Below are 14,073 nucleotides of genomic sequence, written 5' to 3' on the forward strand. Positions count from 1 at the left end.
AAGAATGTGATGAACATGCACAAAAGATTAACCCCCCAAATAGGGTGATAACTCATTGAAAAGTTAACATGAAATACTACTCCACTCAGGCATCTAGATTTTGAGAAAGCTTGGCATTTAGCGTACTGAAATATGCAGACTCATCTGATTGAATGTTAATTGATCATTTTCTAGGGGAAACAAACATACACGTGAAAAGTTACTCAAAAGTAGCGATTGCAGCAGCTCTAAAGCCACTGGTCTCACCTTCTTGAAAGCAGTCGTGCTGTTTCGCCTTCTATTCCTTGTCCCTTCCATTGTCACAGTGAACCCTGGTCTCCTCCAATCAGATCAATGATGCAAGGACATGTGACCCTAAAGTCATTTCTGAAAGAAATGTTTTCTGCTGGGATGTCCAAATATACCCTAGTAACTTTCTCTGGAGTCTGACTCGCCATTGCTTAGTATAAACAAGACGACATTTGAAGAGAAATTCTTATAAAGCCAATGCAGCAAAAATATCAGTGTTGATGTAATGTGGATGTCCAAATTCAGCATCACATTGGCATTCATTTCCCATCAAACCCTTAAAAAGGTACAAAGCAACAAACAGATGTTCTTAACGATGTGATATTCAACTTCTACATTACTAGCACCAGATCATATATTATGTGATTGAACATAATTCATACATGAGCTAGTGTACAGAAACCAAATGTGGGAAGAAAGAAAAACATTTTAAATGCAAAAATTAATAATCAAAGGCATCAAGGGACATATAAAAGAGATAACAAACCAGTTAATACCGAAATTGTATCATATAGTAAAACTCTTGGTATTTCTATCATTTGTATACGTATAATGTGTATTATTTCAGGTGTCACCCATAAACTAGTAAAATATTTACATCTCAATATCTTCTGGATTCAAAATAATCCATGATAAATAAGTGTGCCTTAAATACAAGGAAATACGCATTTTATCTTGAACTCGCCACAAATAGGCATAGCTTCCCATGGGATTTCCAGGGAACCACTGGCGTTCCATTCTGACTGAGAAGATGTGTAACAGTTACTTATCACATGACAGAGTCGACCTCCCTCTTCGTGTTCAGTAACGTGGAGCTCACGCCATCCAGCACACAGTCATATGGCCGTATCCCAGAATACCGTTTGTTGTTTAGAATAGGGTGGAGGGCTGTACTTCTTTGCACCTGCGTTCTTCTTCCAGCTGGGTAGGATAGGCATGCTATCCTGTTTGCAAAGCCCCTTTTCCGTTTTCTGTCTAGCTTTTATTTCCTTGCACAAGCAACGCTTTTTCTCAATCATCTCAAGCATTGTATGGTCTCCATGAAACCACTGCATGCATGCCACCTAGCAAAAAAGAAAGAGTGAATACAGAAAAAAAAAAAATGGAAAGAAAGCAGATTTGTTTTGCACTGTGCTAGTAGTTGTTCTGAAAAATGTCAGCCATTTCTATATTTCTGAAATTCTTACAAAGCAAAATTAAGGCATATAAGTGCCAAACAAAATTTGTACTTCAATTATTAAACATTGAGATATTATGAAACAATAATTTAGAAGTGAATATTTTACCAATATGTCCTAAAAGTGCATGCTATGGAAATAAAATCTTCTGTAAAATTTTTAAGCCATTTGCCAAATATTTGGCTATTATTTTTATGTTGACTCCATTGTCTTATGGGTCTCAATATTCTAAATTCAATTATTAGCATTACTTTCAAGAGAGACCTTATATGAACGTGATATGCTTCCATGAACATTTTTATTAGTAAAATAAAGCTTAACATTTGTTTATAAATAACATGGAATTTAGGCTTTTAATTATTCTTCTACCAAAATGAATTTCAATGTACATCCAATGGTTGGAATATAGACACTTAAGTAATTATTCTGCAAAGAAGTTTCACTATACATCTTGATGCTACAGCAAATGTTTAATTAGAATCATTGGTTTCTGCAATAATACTGATCCAGATCCTGAATAGTTCCAGAACTTCAAAGAACTAGATTCATCGGGTCAGTTGGATACCAGGAGAAGATTCAGTGATGACTGTATATTGATACACATACATCAACTATTGGACAGGTAAACACTGCTCCCAGGTGTATGAGACTATGTCCACCAGTAAGTGTTCTTTAGCACAGAGTTAGCAGGTTGAATCTGTCACAGAATAGCAGTGTGATTGAGACAGGAATCCAGGATGGAGATGTTTACACTTAATCATTTAAGCAAATCTATTATATGACTTCAGAGTTAAAATAGCTCACTTGGAGACACTAAATTTAATGATACAATTTTAGGAAATAATTGACAAATATTTATGACACTTTTTCTGGGGCTTCCCTGGTGGCTCAGTGGTAAAGAATCTGCCTGCCAATGCAGGAGACATGGGTTTGATCCCTGGGTTGACAAGATCCCCTGGAGAAGGAAATGGCAACCCACTCCAGTATTCTTGCCTGGGAAACATGAACAGAAGAGCCTGGTGGGCTATAGCCCATGGGGTTGCAAAAGAGTCGGACATGATTTAACCACTAAACAACAATTTAACACACTATACCAAAACCCATTCTTATTACTTGGCATAGTTTAATGCAATTATTCCTCACAATGACAATGCTCTGAATTAAGTACTATTGATTACCCCATGTGTATGTTAGTTGCACAATCATGTCCAACTCTTTGTGATCCCATAGACTGTAGCTCACCAGGTTCCTCTGTCTATGGAATTCTCCAGGCAAGAATACTGGAATGGGTTGCCATTCCCTGCTCTAGGGGAATCTTCCTGACCCAGAGATTGAACCCGGGTCTCCTGCATTGCAGGCAGATTCTTTACCATCTGAGCTATGAAGGAAGCCCCTGTAATCCCATAATGAGTAAAATGAGACTTGGAGAGATTTAGTAATGTGCCTACGTTTACAGACACAAATGACAGGGTCAAATGTGAACCTAAGAGTTTATTTCAGCACCTGTGCCCTTAAAAACTACAAGCTGCTGGTTCTAGAGCATGTGAAATTGGAAAGGATTGAGAACGGTCAGGACACCCTCCACATACGGGTGAGGAAGCTAAGTTTTCCAGAATTTATATATCTTGTCCAAACCAGGCAGGTAGGTTTTAATGTGAACAAGGCCAAATTGAATTCTCACAATTCTGAAGTCTTTATGGAAAGGACAAGATCTTGAGCTAGGAGTCAAAGATTCAAATTCTGAAACTTGAGGAATTTCCATTGATCACTCCATTTCTCAGTTTCTTTTTCTGAATAACTGAATTGATAACATCTTCTTTTCAGAAGTTAGTTTAAAAATTAGATTGGGTAATAAAGGTGAAGTAATTAAATAAAAACAAAACAGTGAAACATTGCCCTAGAATTATTATCCTAATACTGACAAATACCTAGCAACGGTTTTCCATACATGCTCTCTGCCATTCATGTGAAAAGAGCTCTACATATGTTATATTAATATTAAAGCCTCCCAGCCACACTGAAAGTTAGGGTTTAGTAACACATCACAAGTAAGAAAGATGAGACTTAGAAAGCTTAAGGAACTAGTTCAAGGAAGGTCATAGGTTACTGGCTGTGATGCAAGTCTTTATCAAATTCAGATCTGCTTGATTCCACAGTAAATCATCTTTCTACTACAGCAAGCTCCATCTCCTGAATATTATTTTAGAGATTTTAATAATAGTTGTTGTTGTATGTACTACCATTTCCAGATGCTATTCAAAAATGCAAATGTATTTATAGCCTTATGAGTAAATAAAAACTGTTTGTCAAGTAAATAAAATCAATGGCTTGAATTGATTAGCTGATAGCTTAGATTCCAGAGGGTGATTCTCTTGGGTAAATATCTTGTATGTAATAAGCTTAACTTGACATAAAGTTTCTTGAAAGGATGGGCTGTGTTTGACACCTTTTGGTGTCCTCTGGCCCCAAGCACAGGGCCCCGGCCATGGCTGTTCACTTTTAAGTGAATTTCTGGGACAACAACCAACAGGTTTTTGTCCCAACATGAGATTGTCAAAGTAGCTCATAATTTTTTAAAAGATTTGTAATATTTTAAAACATGATAGTCTAAGCAATAAAAATACGATAACTCTATTTGGGTGGAAATACAAGCAAAATTTATTGAGTGACTATAAACTGTTATAAATGGAATTTATAATACAGAATTCTCAGAGGGCTAGCCCCAAATAGCATCCAACACAGTAGCCCCGACATGCAGAACAGAATCATTTAGCGCTCAATAAAAGTTTTAGAAATGGAGTGAAGCCACCATCGCTGTACAGTGTTTGCTATTCTCAGAAAACTCTCAAGATAATTTCCTTTTTAGTAAATTCTCACTGGATTTCACATATCCCAATGAAATCACAAAACCTCCCATCTTCTTTAAGGTAAGATAGTTACAGCATCACTTCAATATTTGCATGGTATTTACTTGTCCATACAAACATTAAATCACTTATTAATTTCCTTTAATATTTTTAGGGTGTGAATCAGTACATGTAACTGAAAAATAAATTTTTTTCTGGATTCCTCTGACAACAGTGCCACCAATATATTTCATTATATTTCATTTCACTTCATAGTTGTCATTACAGTTCATAAATGCATAATACTATTGAGAATAACTGTTTTCAGTCAATTAGTAGTTTATGCTATATAGGTATGTCAATTTATTAAGAATAATCCATTCTTTGAAAATCTAAAGAATAAGAATTTAAGAATTGAGTTATAAAATATGCTTTTTCATATTCATTGCATTTTTATTTTAGAATACTTATATATCACTTGATTGAGATGTAATGGTTCAGAAGAGTACAAGTAGACAATCATTCTTGTTTTCCAGACTGACTCTGCAATATTAAACTATTTTCTTTTGGGGGTCCATTATACAGTCAGTAAAAATTCCATGACAAAACATTGCCCAATGAGAGGGAGAGGTATTCTAAGAGAATTCAAATTCTTAGAAGATAGTAAAATTCATTTTTTAATTTTAAAGTTTAACAAATCTAACAAGTCTGGTACAGAATCTTCTCATGTTAAATTTGCTATCAAATTTTTTTTCTCATTTAAAATACCACCCCCAAGTTGTTATTATGTTGCAGTAATATGACTAAATGAAGAATGAGATTCAGTTTGGGGGAGATAAATCTGCTTCTCATATTTACTTTTAAAGAAAACATGTTTTTGAAAATTTTGTCCTAAAGAGTACACATTCTTTTTAAATCCCCAAGTTAAACTCAGTGTTAAACTCAATTGCCTATTGACATGGCCAAATCCCTTCCCCCTAAAATGTGTCCAAAAATTGTATTTCATTCTGATAGTATGTGTATATTCATTACTTTAAGCATAACAAATAGCAAGTTTAGGCATTATATTAAGTGTGTTAGGACTACTACCCATAAAAGTTATTGAGACTTTTCCATTTTTTTGGTCATCTAATTCTTCATATTTAATTTAAATTTAGCTGTAAAATTCCATTCCACTTCATACTATAGTTGAAAGAATTTTATGCCAATTTATAAATATTAATATTTAAAACTAATCCTAGCAAATAAACTCTAGTAGTTTAGTTCTTTAGGGGCTTCCCTGGTGGCTGAGATGGTACAGAATCTGTCTGTAATGCAGGAGACCCGGGTTAAATCCCTGGGTCAGGAAGATCCCCTGGAGAAGGGAATGGCTACCCACTCCAGTATTCTGGCCAGGAGAATTCCAAGAGCAGAGGAGCCTGGCAGGCTACAGTCTATGGGGTCACAAAGAGTCACACACAACTGAGTGACTAACCCTTCCTTAGTTATTCAATCAAGTGGTCTGTTTCTTATCTTTAATCCAAATGCATTTATTGTATGAACAAGGAAGGAAAGGAAAAAAAAATACACAAGCAAGTAAACATGCTCTGGGAAACAATTATTCAATTAGTATGAAAACACTTTTATATCTTGGACAAGATTTTCCTATTAGCAAGATTCAATGGAGACAATATTCTTGCCTAATTTCATGGAGATCAAATCAAATGAAGCTCCTCCTCAAGAAGATGAATCATAAATATACACCCCTCAGGTGTAGGCTATACACATGACTTCTTTCCAGAAGGTACAATGTGGAAAGGAGGAGAAGATGAAGTTTACATGAAGAAACCTGTCAAACACCACCTACACCACACCAGATCATCCACACTGATCAGTAATGTTGAGAGAATGCATCGTGATATCATGTGATGAGAAGTGCACTTATCTCTGTGGTCTTCCTCCTCTAAACCATAACTCCAATAGAATCATGAGAAAAACACCAGACAAGCCCAAATTGAGAGACATTCTACAAAATACCAGTCCAGGAATCCTCAAAACTGTCAAGATCACATAAAATAAGGAAAGTCTGAGAAACTCTCAGTCTAGAAAGGTTCAAAGAAACACGATTGAAATGAATTAATACAGTATCACTGAAGAGATCCTGAAACTGGCCGATCAAATCTAAGGCAATTCAAATAAGGTATGGTTTTAATAACAATGTATCAACATTGAGTTTTTAGTTGTGACAAAAACACCATAATACTGTAAGGTAATAATAAAAGGGGAAACTGAGTGTGGGGTATGCAGGAATCCTCTCTGTGTTCTTTGACACTTTTTGGTAAGTTCAAAACTATTCTAAAATTCAAAAAATATATATTTTAAGAAATGACATGATAGGACCACATTCTTTCCAAAGAATAAGTACCTGTATCTTTCATTCTTTAGAGGGAAGCAACGCAGTATAATAGAAGAATTAAATAACTTGACTGGGATCTTGATTGTTGTGCGACCTTGAAAAGTCATGTGTCTTTCTGAAGTTGTACGTACTTCCTATACACATTATATATGTATATATGTACATAATTCATATATACACAGTATGTACACTTGGATATACTTTATATATATATATAATGCATATTTATGCACCACATTGCACAAGGTTACAGGAGGCAGTTAACTATCACATGCAAGACATTGAAAAACATTAAAGTCCCACACATCATTCATGGTCTTATCTACTGATTCTTCAATGCATCGAGAATAACATAAATGAGGAGTTTTAATTCACTTCAATAATTACTTTCTCTAAAAAAACAATCAAGTACTTCCTGATATTGAGTACATTTTATCCCAAAAGCAAGGAAATAGTGAGACTATCCAATAAACAAATCTCTATAATGTTTAACTAAACTATTCAATTTTTCAAAACATGTAAACCATAAGAGAAAATAATACTCTGAGTAAAGACATGGAGCATTTGAATATTAAAAATGATACAAGAATTAAGCTGATGCAAGCATATCTATCTCTACTGATTTTGATTTTTATGCTTCATGAATAAACACATTTAAAAAAATCATTGAAGATTTTTGAGCAGGTGTGATGTTTGCTTTGAAATAAAGTTTGGCTGTAAGCTTGAAGATTTGAGAATTAAATTTAATTCCTTAAATAATAGACACAACACCAATACTAATTTCCAGAAACTCTGGTACAGGGGGGCGAGGGGCATTTATCAGTTGCATGTTGCTCTCTTTGTCCCAATTTCTATTACCTGGGTAGCTCATTTTCTAAGAAATCATTGTTGCCAACTCTGTAATGACCTATATGGTAAAAGATTCTAAAAAAGAGCAGATATATGCACATGTATAACTGATTCACATTTCTGTACAAGAGAAACTAACACAACACTGTAGAAGTACTATACTCTCCAAAAAAATTAATTTAAAAAAAGAAATCATCGTTTCCAGTATGAGGAGTATAAGCGTTAGTCTAGCTGAAAAAGAAGCTAGATTGTCAAATTTCTCTGAATTTTCTCTTTACCTTGGAGAAAAATTTCTCCAGGAGAGCACGGATAATATTAGTGGGGCATCAAGAAAGAGCAGGCATGAGGCCAGCTGGTATGATTTGAGAAGGGGAAGCAACTTCTTCAGGGATTACAGAAGGGAGAAAGACTTTCACCTCTGCTGTTTCTGTCCTTCGGAGTCACAGGTCAGCCAGAGGTGATAGTGTTCTCATTGAAAACATTCTTCCTCTCCCATTTAGTGGGCAAGGAGATTGATTCTTTATTTAACACATGTACATAGAATAAACATGCAAGTAGAACGGATTTTTTTCATATTATCTTCAGGATAACAGACAGAGGTTGGCCAACTACAGCACATTTCCCAAGTAAAACCCATTGCCTTTTTTAGTACAGGACATGTTGGCACTATAAAGAAGGCTAAACTCTGAAGAATTGATGATTTCAAATTGTGGTGCTGAAGAAGACTCTTGAGAGTCCCATGGACAGCAAGGAGATCAAACCAGTCAATCCTAAAGGAAGTCAACCCTGAATATTCACAGGAAGGACTGATGCTGAAGCTGAAGCTCCAATAGTCTGGCCACCTGATGTGAAGAGCCGACTCATTGGGAAAGACTCTGATGCTGGGAAAGATAGAGGGCAGGAGAAGAGGGTGACAGAGGATGAGATGGTTGGATGGCATCACTGACGCAATGGATATGAATTTGAGCAAATTCTGGGAAATAGGGAAGGACAGGAAGCCTGGTGTGCTGCAGTCCATGGGGTCAAAAAGAGTCAGACAGGACTTTGCAACTGAACAACATGTTGGGACTCATACCACATGACCCATAAAGGCCAAAGTGTTTCTTGTCTGACTCTTTAAAGAAAAAGTTCTCTAGGTTACTAAGTAAATGTCCAATTAACACTTACAATGCCTAAAATGCCTAATATTAACCCTAAGAAGTGCCTGATGAGAAACCAAAAAAGGTAAAATCAATATTAGTACTATAAAAGGGCTAACACAAAATCAAGAGCATTGACTCATATGCACTTACAATATTTTTCATATAAAATGTGGCCCATTTGGTGAATCATAAAGGATGAGACAGATTTAAAATCAGCTCTGACAACTAGTTTAAAGAAATTATTTGGGCCCACTGACTACACATTTTACCATTTCATCATTATAAGAAAGGTCAAACTTTTTTTTTTTTGTCTAAATCTTTTGATTTACACGTATTCCCCATCCCGATCCCCACTCCCACCTCCCTCTCCACCCGATTCCTCTGGGTCTTCAAACTCTTCTTTTAATAACCCTGAAGTACTTATTTGTTTTGTCTGTGATACGTCACACTGGTGATTCAACTTCAATATAAAAGTTACCTAGAGAACTTTTTAAATAATATTTTGGTGAACTGTACTTCTTTTCTACTTTTCCAAACATATTTTAGAAAGAAGGGATCGTCTTCTGACATAAATGCATAATTCTGTCTTCTAATCTTTTGCTATAGACTGTTTTGTATATTTCATTTAAAGAAAATGAATTCTTTAATATGAAATTCTCTTACGTCTATATAAAATCAAGTATAAATAATTTACATTTTTTAATATTTAAATAAACTTGTTTATCTAAAATTTGAAAAAAAAAAAAAAAGAAAGAAGGGATCATCCTTCCATAGCATAGGCAGCAACATAGACCCTAAATAAACCTTTGGAAATTGATATAACACAAAAATTAGAAAGGTTATAATTATCTGCACTTGTCAGCAAATTCAATAATTGTTTTATTACTTATTGACTAACAAGTTATCAAATCCATGTTCCATGATTATTATACAGAATGGAAAAACAATGTATTTTTCTTTGATTTAGTAAGGCTTACTCATGTATGTATGTATGTGTGTATGCATCTACCTATCTCTGCCTATGCACACAGAGGTGACCCAACATCACAGAATTTTCTATGGTAAATATTAAATGGTGCCATCAAATAATGAGGCTCACCTCACTCTGCATAACAAGTTCTAGGTTCATTCACCTCACTAGAACTGACTCAAATGTGTTCCTTTTTATAACTGAGTGATATTCCATGGACACATGCACTGAAACTTCCCCATCCATTCATTTGTCAAAGGACATCCAGGTTGCCTTCATGTGCTAACTACTGTAAATAGTGCTATAGTGAACACAGGGATACATGTGACTCTTTCAGTTATGGTTTTCTCAGAGTATATGCCCAGTAGTGGGACTGCTGGGTCATATGGTAGCTCTATTCCTATATTAATGCATAAATGTGGAATCTAGAAGGATGGTACTGATGAACTATTTGCAGGGCAGAAATAGAGAAGCAGACTTTGGACACAGCAGGGAAAGAAGAGGGGGGGGGGCGTGAATTGAGAGAGTAGCACGGAAACATATACATTACTGTGAGTAAGATAGCTATTGGGAAGTTACTACCATAAGTAAAATGGATAGCTATACCACAGGGAGCTCCATGCAGTGCTCTGTGACAACCTACAAGTGTGGGATGGGATGGAGGAGTGGGAGAAGGTTCATGAGGTAGGGGACATATGTAAATGTATAGCTGATTCATGTTGTAAGGCAGAAGCCAACACAGTATTGTAAAGCAGTTGTCCTCCAATTAAAAACAAATTTAAAAATTAATCCATGTGACTTTATAATTACTTATGTGCTGCACGCGGAATTGCTTCAGTCATGTCCGACTCTTTGCGACCCTGTGGACTGTAGCCAGGCTCCTGTGTCCATGGGATTCCCCAGGCAAGAATACTGGAGTGGGTTGCCATGTCCTCCTCCAAGGGATCTTCCTGACCCAGGGATCAAACTTGCATCTCTTGCGGCTCCTGCATTCAGGCAGATTCTTTACCACTGAGCCATCAGGGAAGCCAATACTTACTTTAAAATACTATTAGTTCTACTCTGAAAATTACAAATTCAAGGTCAGGAAGATGATTCCACCCTAAATGAATTTGTTTCTCTTTTTTCATGAAGGCTGGAATGAAGTTAACTGAACAGGAAAGTATGAAATATCAAAAGTAAAAAAAAAAAAATACATAATATAAGTGCGCAAAACAAAAAGAGATAATATAGATGTGCAATATTTTTTAAAAAGCAGATAATGTAAGTTTACAAAACCAAAAAAGCAGGTACTTGTCAGTTCCATAGACCTGGATTTTATCTTGACTTTTAATCTCACTTGGTGATGTGCAAGTTACTTATCTGGTTCTCTTGCTTGAGATATTATGAGAAGTAAAGGTTACATTTGAAACATTCCTAGCTTTTAAACTTCTATGACAGTATTTGAAATGATAGCACCCCTGGGATAACTTAAGCATTTCCCATAGTTTTATGCCTATGCTTTTATTCATCTTTAACTCTGATATGTTTTTTTTAAATTGTTCCTTTGTACTCTTCCCTCACTTGTCAGCACTGTTGATTTAGAACCTATGGTATATGAAAGAGCTATTTTAAAAGTGTACACCTAAGGTATATGCAAAAATTTCAGGTTTTATTTAAAATGGTCTAAATTTAGCTTTGAGATATCTATCGATAAAATTCAAGTAATCTTCACCCTTCTTTTTCTAGATCTGAAGATCTGCCTCAGTATACAATCTCTGATCAGCTCTAAGAAACATCACATGTTGATATTTTAAACCACATGTGCTATCTTACATACCTGTGCTAGTTTTTATGACCAATTATGTAAAACTCACTCATCATAAAGATTTTTAAATTGTAAGTTAATAAGCCTTACAATTGCAAGTCTATAAATAGAGTTTCAAGTTAATATAGATTGTTCATGTTCTCTGCCAGCAAAATGAGGGAAACATCTAACTCTTCAGTTTTAATATGATGTCCTCTAAACAAGACCCACAGGTCACTTTTAAGGACAGAAGTTGGTCTGAACTACTCTGTTAAACAATGGCAATCACAGCTGTCCCCAAGCTCCACCAATACACTGTGCATCCTTCTATAACACACCAATACAATTTTTGTGGGCATGTTTGATTTCCTTCTTTCTTAGGGGATAGCATAAGTGGGTAAAATGAATATCATGGCCTGGTTTTACCGCTTATTACTTATGAGATCTGGGACAAGTCACATAATCTTCTTGGTTCTTTAGCTTTAAAATAAAAATAATAAGACCTTAGGTTTGTTGGGAGAAGCACATGTAATAAGTTAACATCTACCTCAAGGTGGATACAAAAATACAAGCTCCTCTACAAGGTGGCTCAGTGGTAAAGAGTGCAGGTTTGATTCCTTGGTCGGGAAGATCCCCTGAAATAGGAAATGGCAACGTGCTCCAGTATTCTTGGCAGGAGAATCCCATGGACAGTTGGACACAACTGAGCGACTGAGCACCCACACCCCTCATAGACTGGGTACAGACACCACTAGTGAGCTCTTTGGGGGCAGGGAAGGGTTCTGCAGTAAATCACCACACCCTTAGCCTTTAGCACAAGGAAGTACGTCACAAAAACTCATGCAAGGAGCGAATGAATAAGCAAGTGGATGACTAGAAGACCAATGCTCCGGTCGTGTCCAACTCTTTGTGACCCCATGGGCTATACAGTTCATGGAATTCTCCAGGCCAGAATACTGGAGTGGGTAGCCTTTCCCTTCTCCAGGGGATCTTCCCAACCCAGGGATCGCACCCGGGTCTCCCGCATTGCAAGTGGATTCTTTACTAGCTGAGCCACAATTGAAGCCCAAGAATACTAGAGTGGGTAGCCTATCCCTTCTCCAGCAGATCTTCCCTACCCAGGAATCGAACCGGCGTCTCCTGCATTGGAGGTGGATTCTGAGCTATCAGGAAAGCCCTATTTCAGGAAAGGAGTTTTGGGAATCTTTGGTTTATTGAATGATTTGATTCCACTTTGGCTCAACTGAATCCAATAAATATCCCAAATTTTACAAGGTTTAAAGAATATATTTCCTGGGATTTTTCAGCCACAGAAACCATCTAATGTTAAATTCAGTCCTCGACGTCATGTGAGTCACAGTCTGGGTGTTCTATAGTTGAAATCATTCTGGGGTGTTTGACTCCTTGGGGTCTCAAGGATTTGAATTCTGGGGTCTCAGAATCCTTGACACTTTGGCTCAGATTAATGATGAACTGAGGCTCCCTAAACGTTAATATGCTTTCAGCTCCCCTTAGGAATTCATTAAAATCAAATTCTTAGGCATTAAGACCCTGATGCTGGGAAAGCTTGTGGGCGGGAGGAGAAGGGGACGACAGAGGATGAGATGGTTAAATGGCATCACCGACTTGATGGCCATGGGTTTAGGTGGACTCCGGGAGTTGGTGATGGACAGGGAGGCCCAGCATGCTGCAGTTCATGGGGTCACAAATAGTCGGACACGACTGAGCAACTGAACTGAACTGAACTGATACCTAGAGATCCTGAAGCTAAGTTTTAGATAAGGCGGGTTTCAGACAACTGCATTCAAATGGCCCAAAATGCAGTTAATTCTGTTCCATAAATTTTTCTCAAATTTGCCATCATCTTTTACATTTTCAGGTCATTGCCTGGACTCAGTTCAAGTCCTGGACTAATAAGATTGTCTCTAGTGTTCCATTTCTCGGCTACTTCTCATCCACCATCCACACTTCTGCCCAAGTGCTCCCTGTGAAGCCCCCACAGTGTCATGTTAACTCAATGATTCCCCCTTTACCTAACACAATATAGTAAATGCCCCACATCCATCACAATGAGCTTCAGTGTTGTCTTTGCCAGTTAATTAATTTCGTTGTTGTCCTTGTTTAGTTGCCCAGCCATGTCCTACTCTTTGCGACCCCATGGATTGGGATTTTCCAGGTAAGAATCCTGGAGTGGGTTGCCATGTCCTTCTCCCAGGGATCTTCCCAAGCCCAGGAACAAACCAATGTGTCCTACCTATATCCACTGCATTGCAGGCAGATTCTTTACCGCAGAACCCCAGGGATGCTCCATCCATTTGCTTCCTACTCCAGTCATGAGCAACTGCTCAAAACTCACCCAACACCACAGGCATACTACTTGATCATATTTTTAGCTCAAGCTGTTTCCTCATTCTGGAGCTCTCATTCTCCCAGCAGCCTCATCCTTTATGTGAAATTCCACTGATGCTTTTAGAGTTGAGCTAAATGTAGCAAGAATCCATTGAGAGATCCTCTGTGACTCACTGCCAGGCTGGCTTATTGCTGGATTCGTCTACTCATTCATTCACTTACTGAAATCAGCAGCCTTCTTACACCATGCTATGAATACTGTTTATTACA

At 37.0% G+C, this 14,073-nt stretch overlaps 1 protein-coding gene across 1 annotated transcript in view; it reads right to left on the reverse strand.

Annotated features, from left to right (window-relative positions):
* Positions 1–1,124: 1,124 nt before the first annotated feature.
* The window catches only part of NYAP2 (neuronal tyrosine-phosphorylated phosphoinositide-3-kinase adaptor 2), a 288,785-nt gene continuing 275,836 nt past the window's right edge, over positions 1,125–14,073 (reverse strand). The window contains exon 6 of the mRNA XM_061147893.1: positions 1,125–1,352. Coding sequence (XP_061003876.1) covers positions 1,125–1,352 — 228 coding nt within the window. The remainder of the gene's footprint in view (positions 1,353–14,073) is intronic.

Source organism: Dama dama, chromosome 8 (assembly GCF_033118175.1).
Source record: "Dama dama isolate Ldn47 chromosome 8, ASM3311817v1, whole genome shotgun sequence".
Taxonomy (NCBI): Eukaryota; Metazoa; Chordata; class Mammalia; order Artiodactyla; family Cervidae; genus Dama; species Dama dama.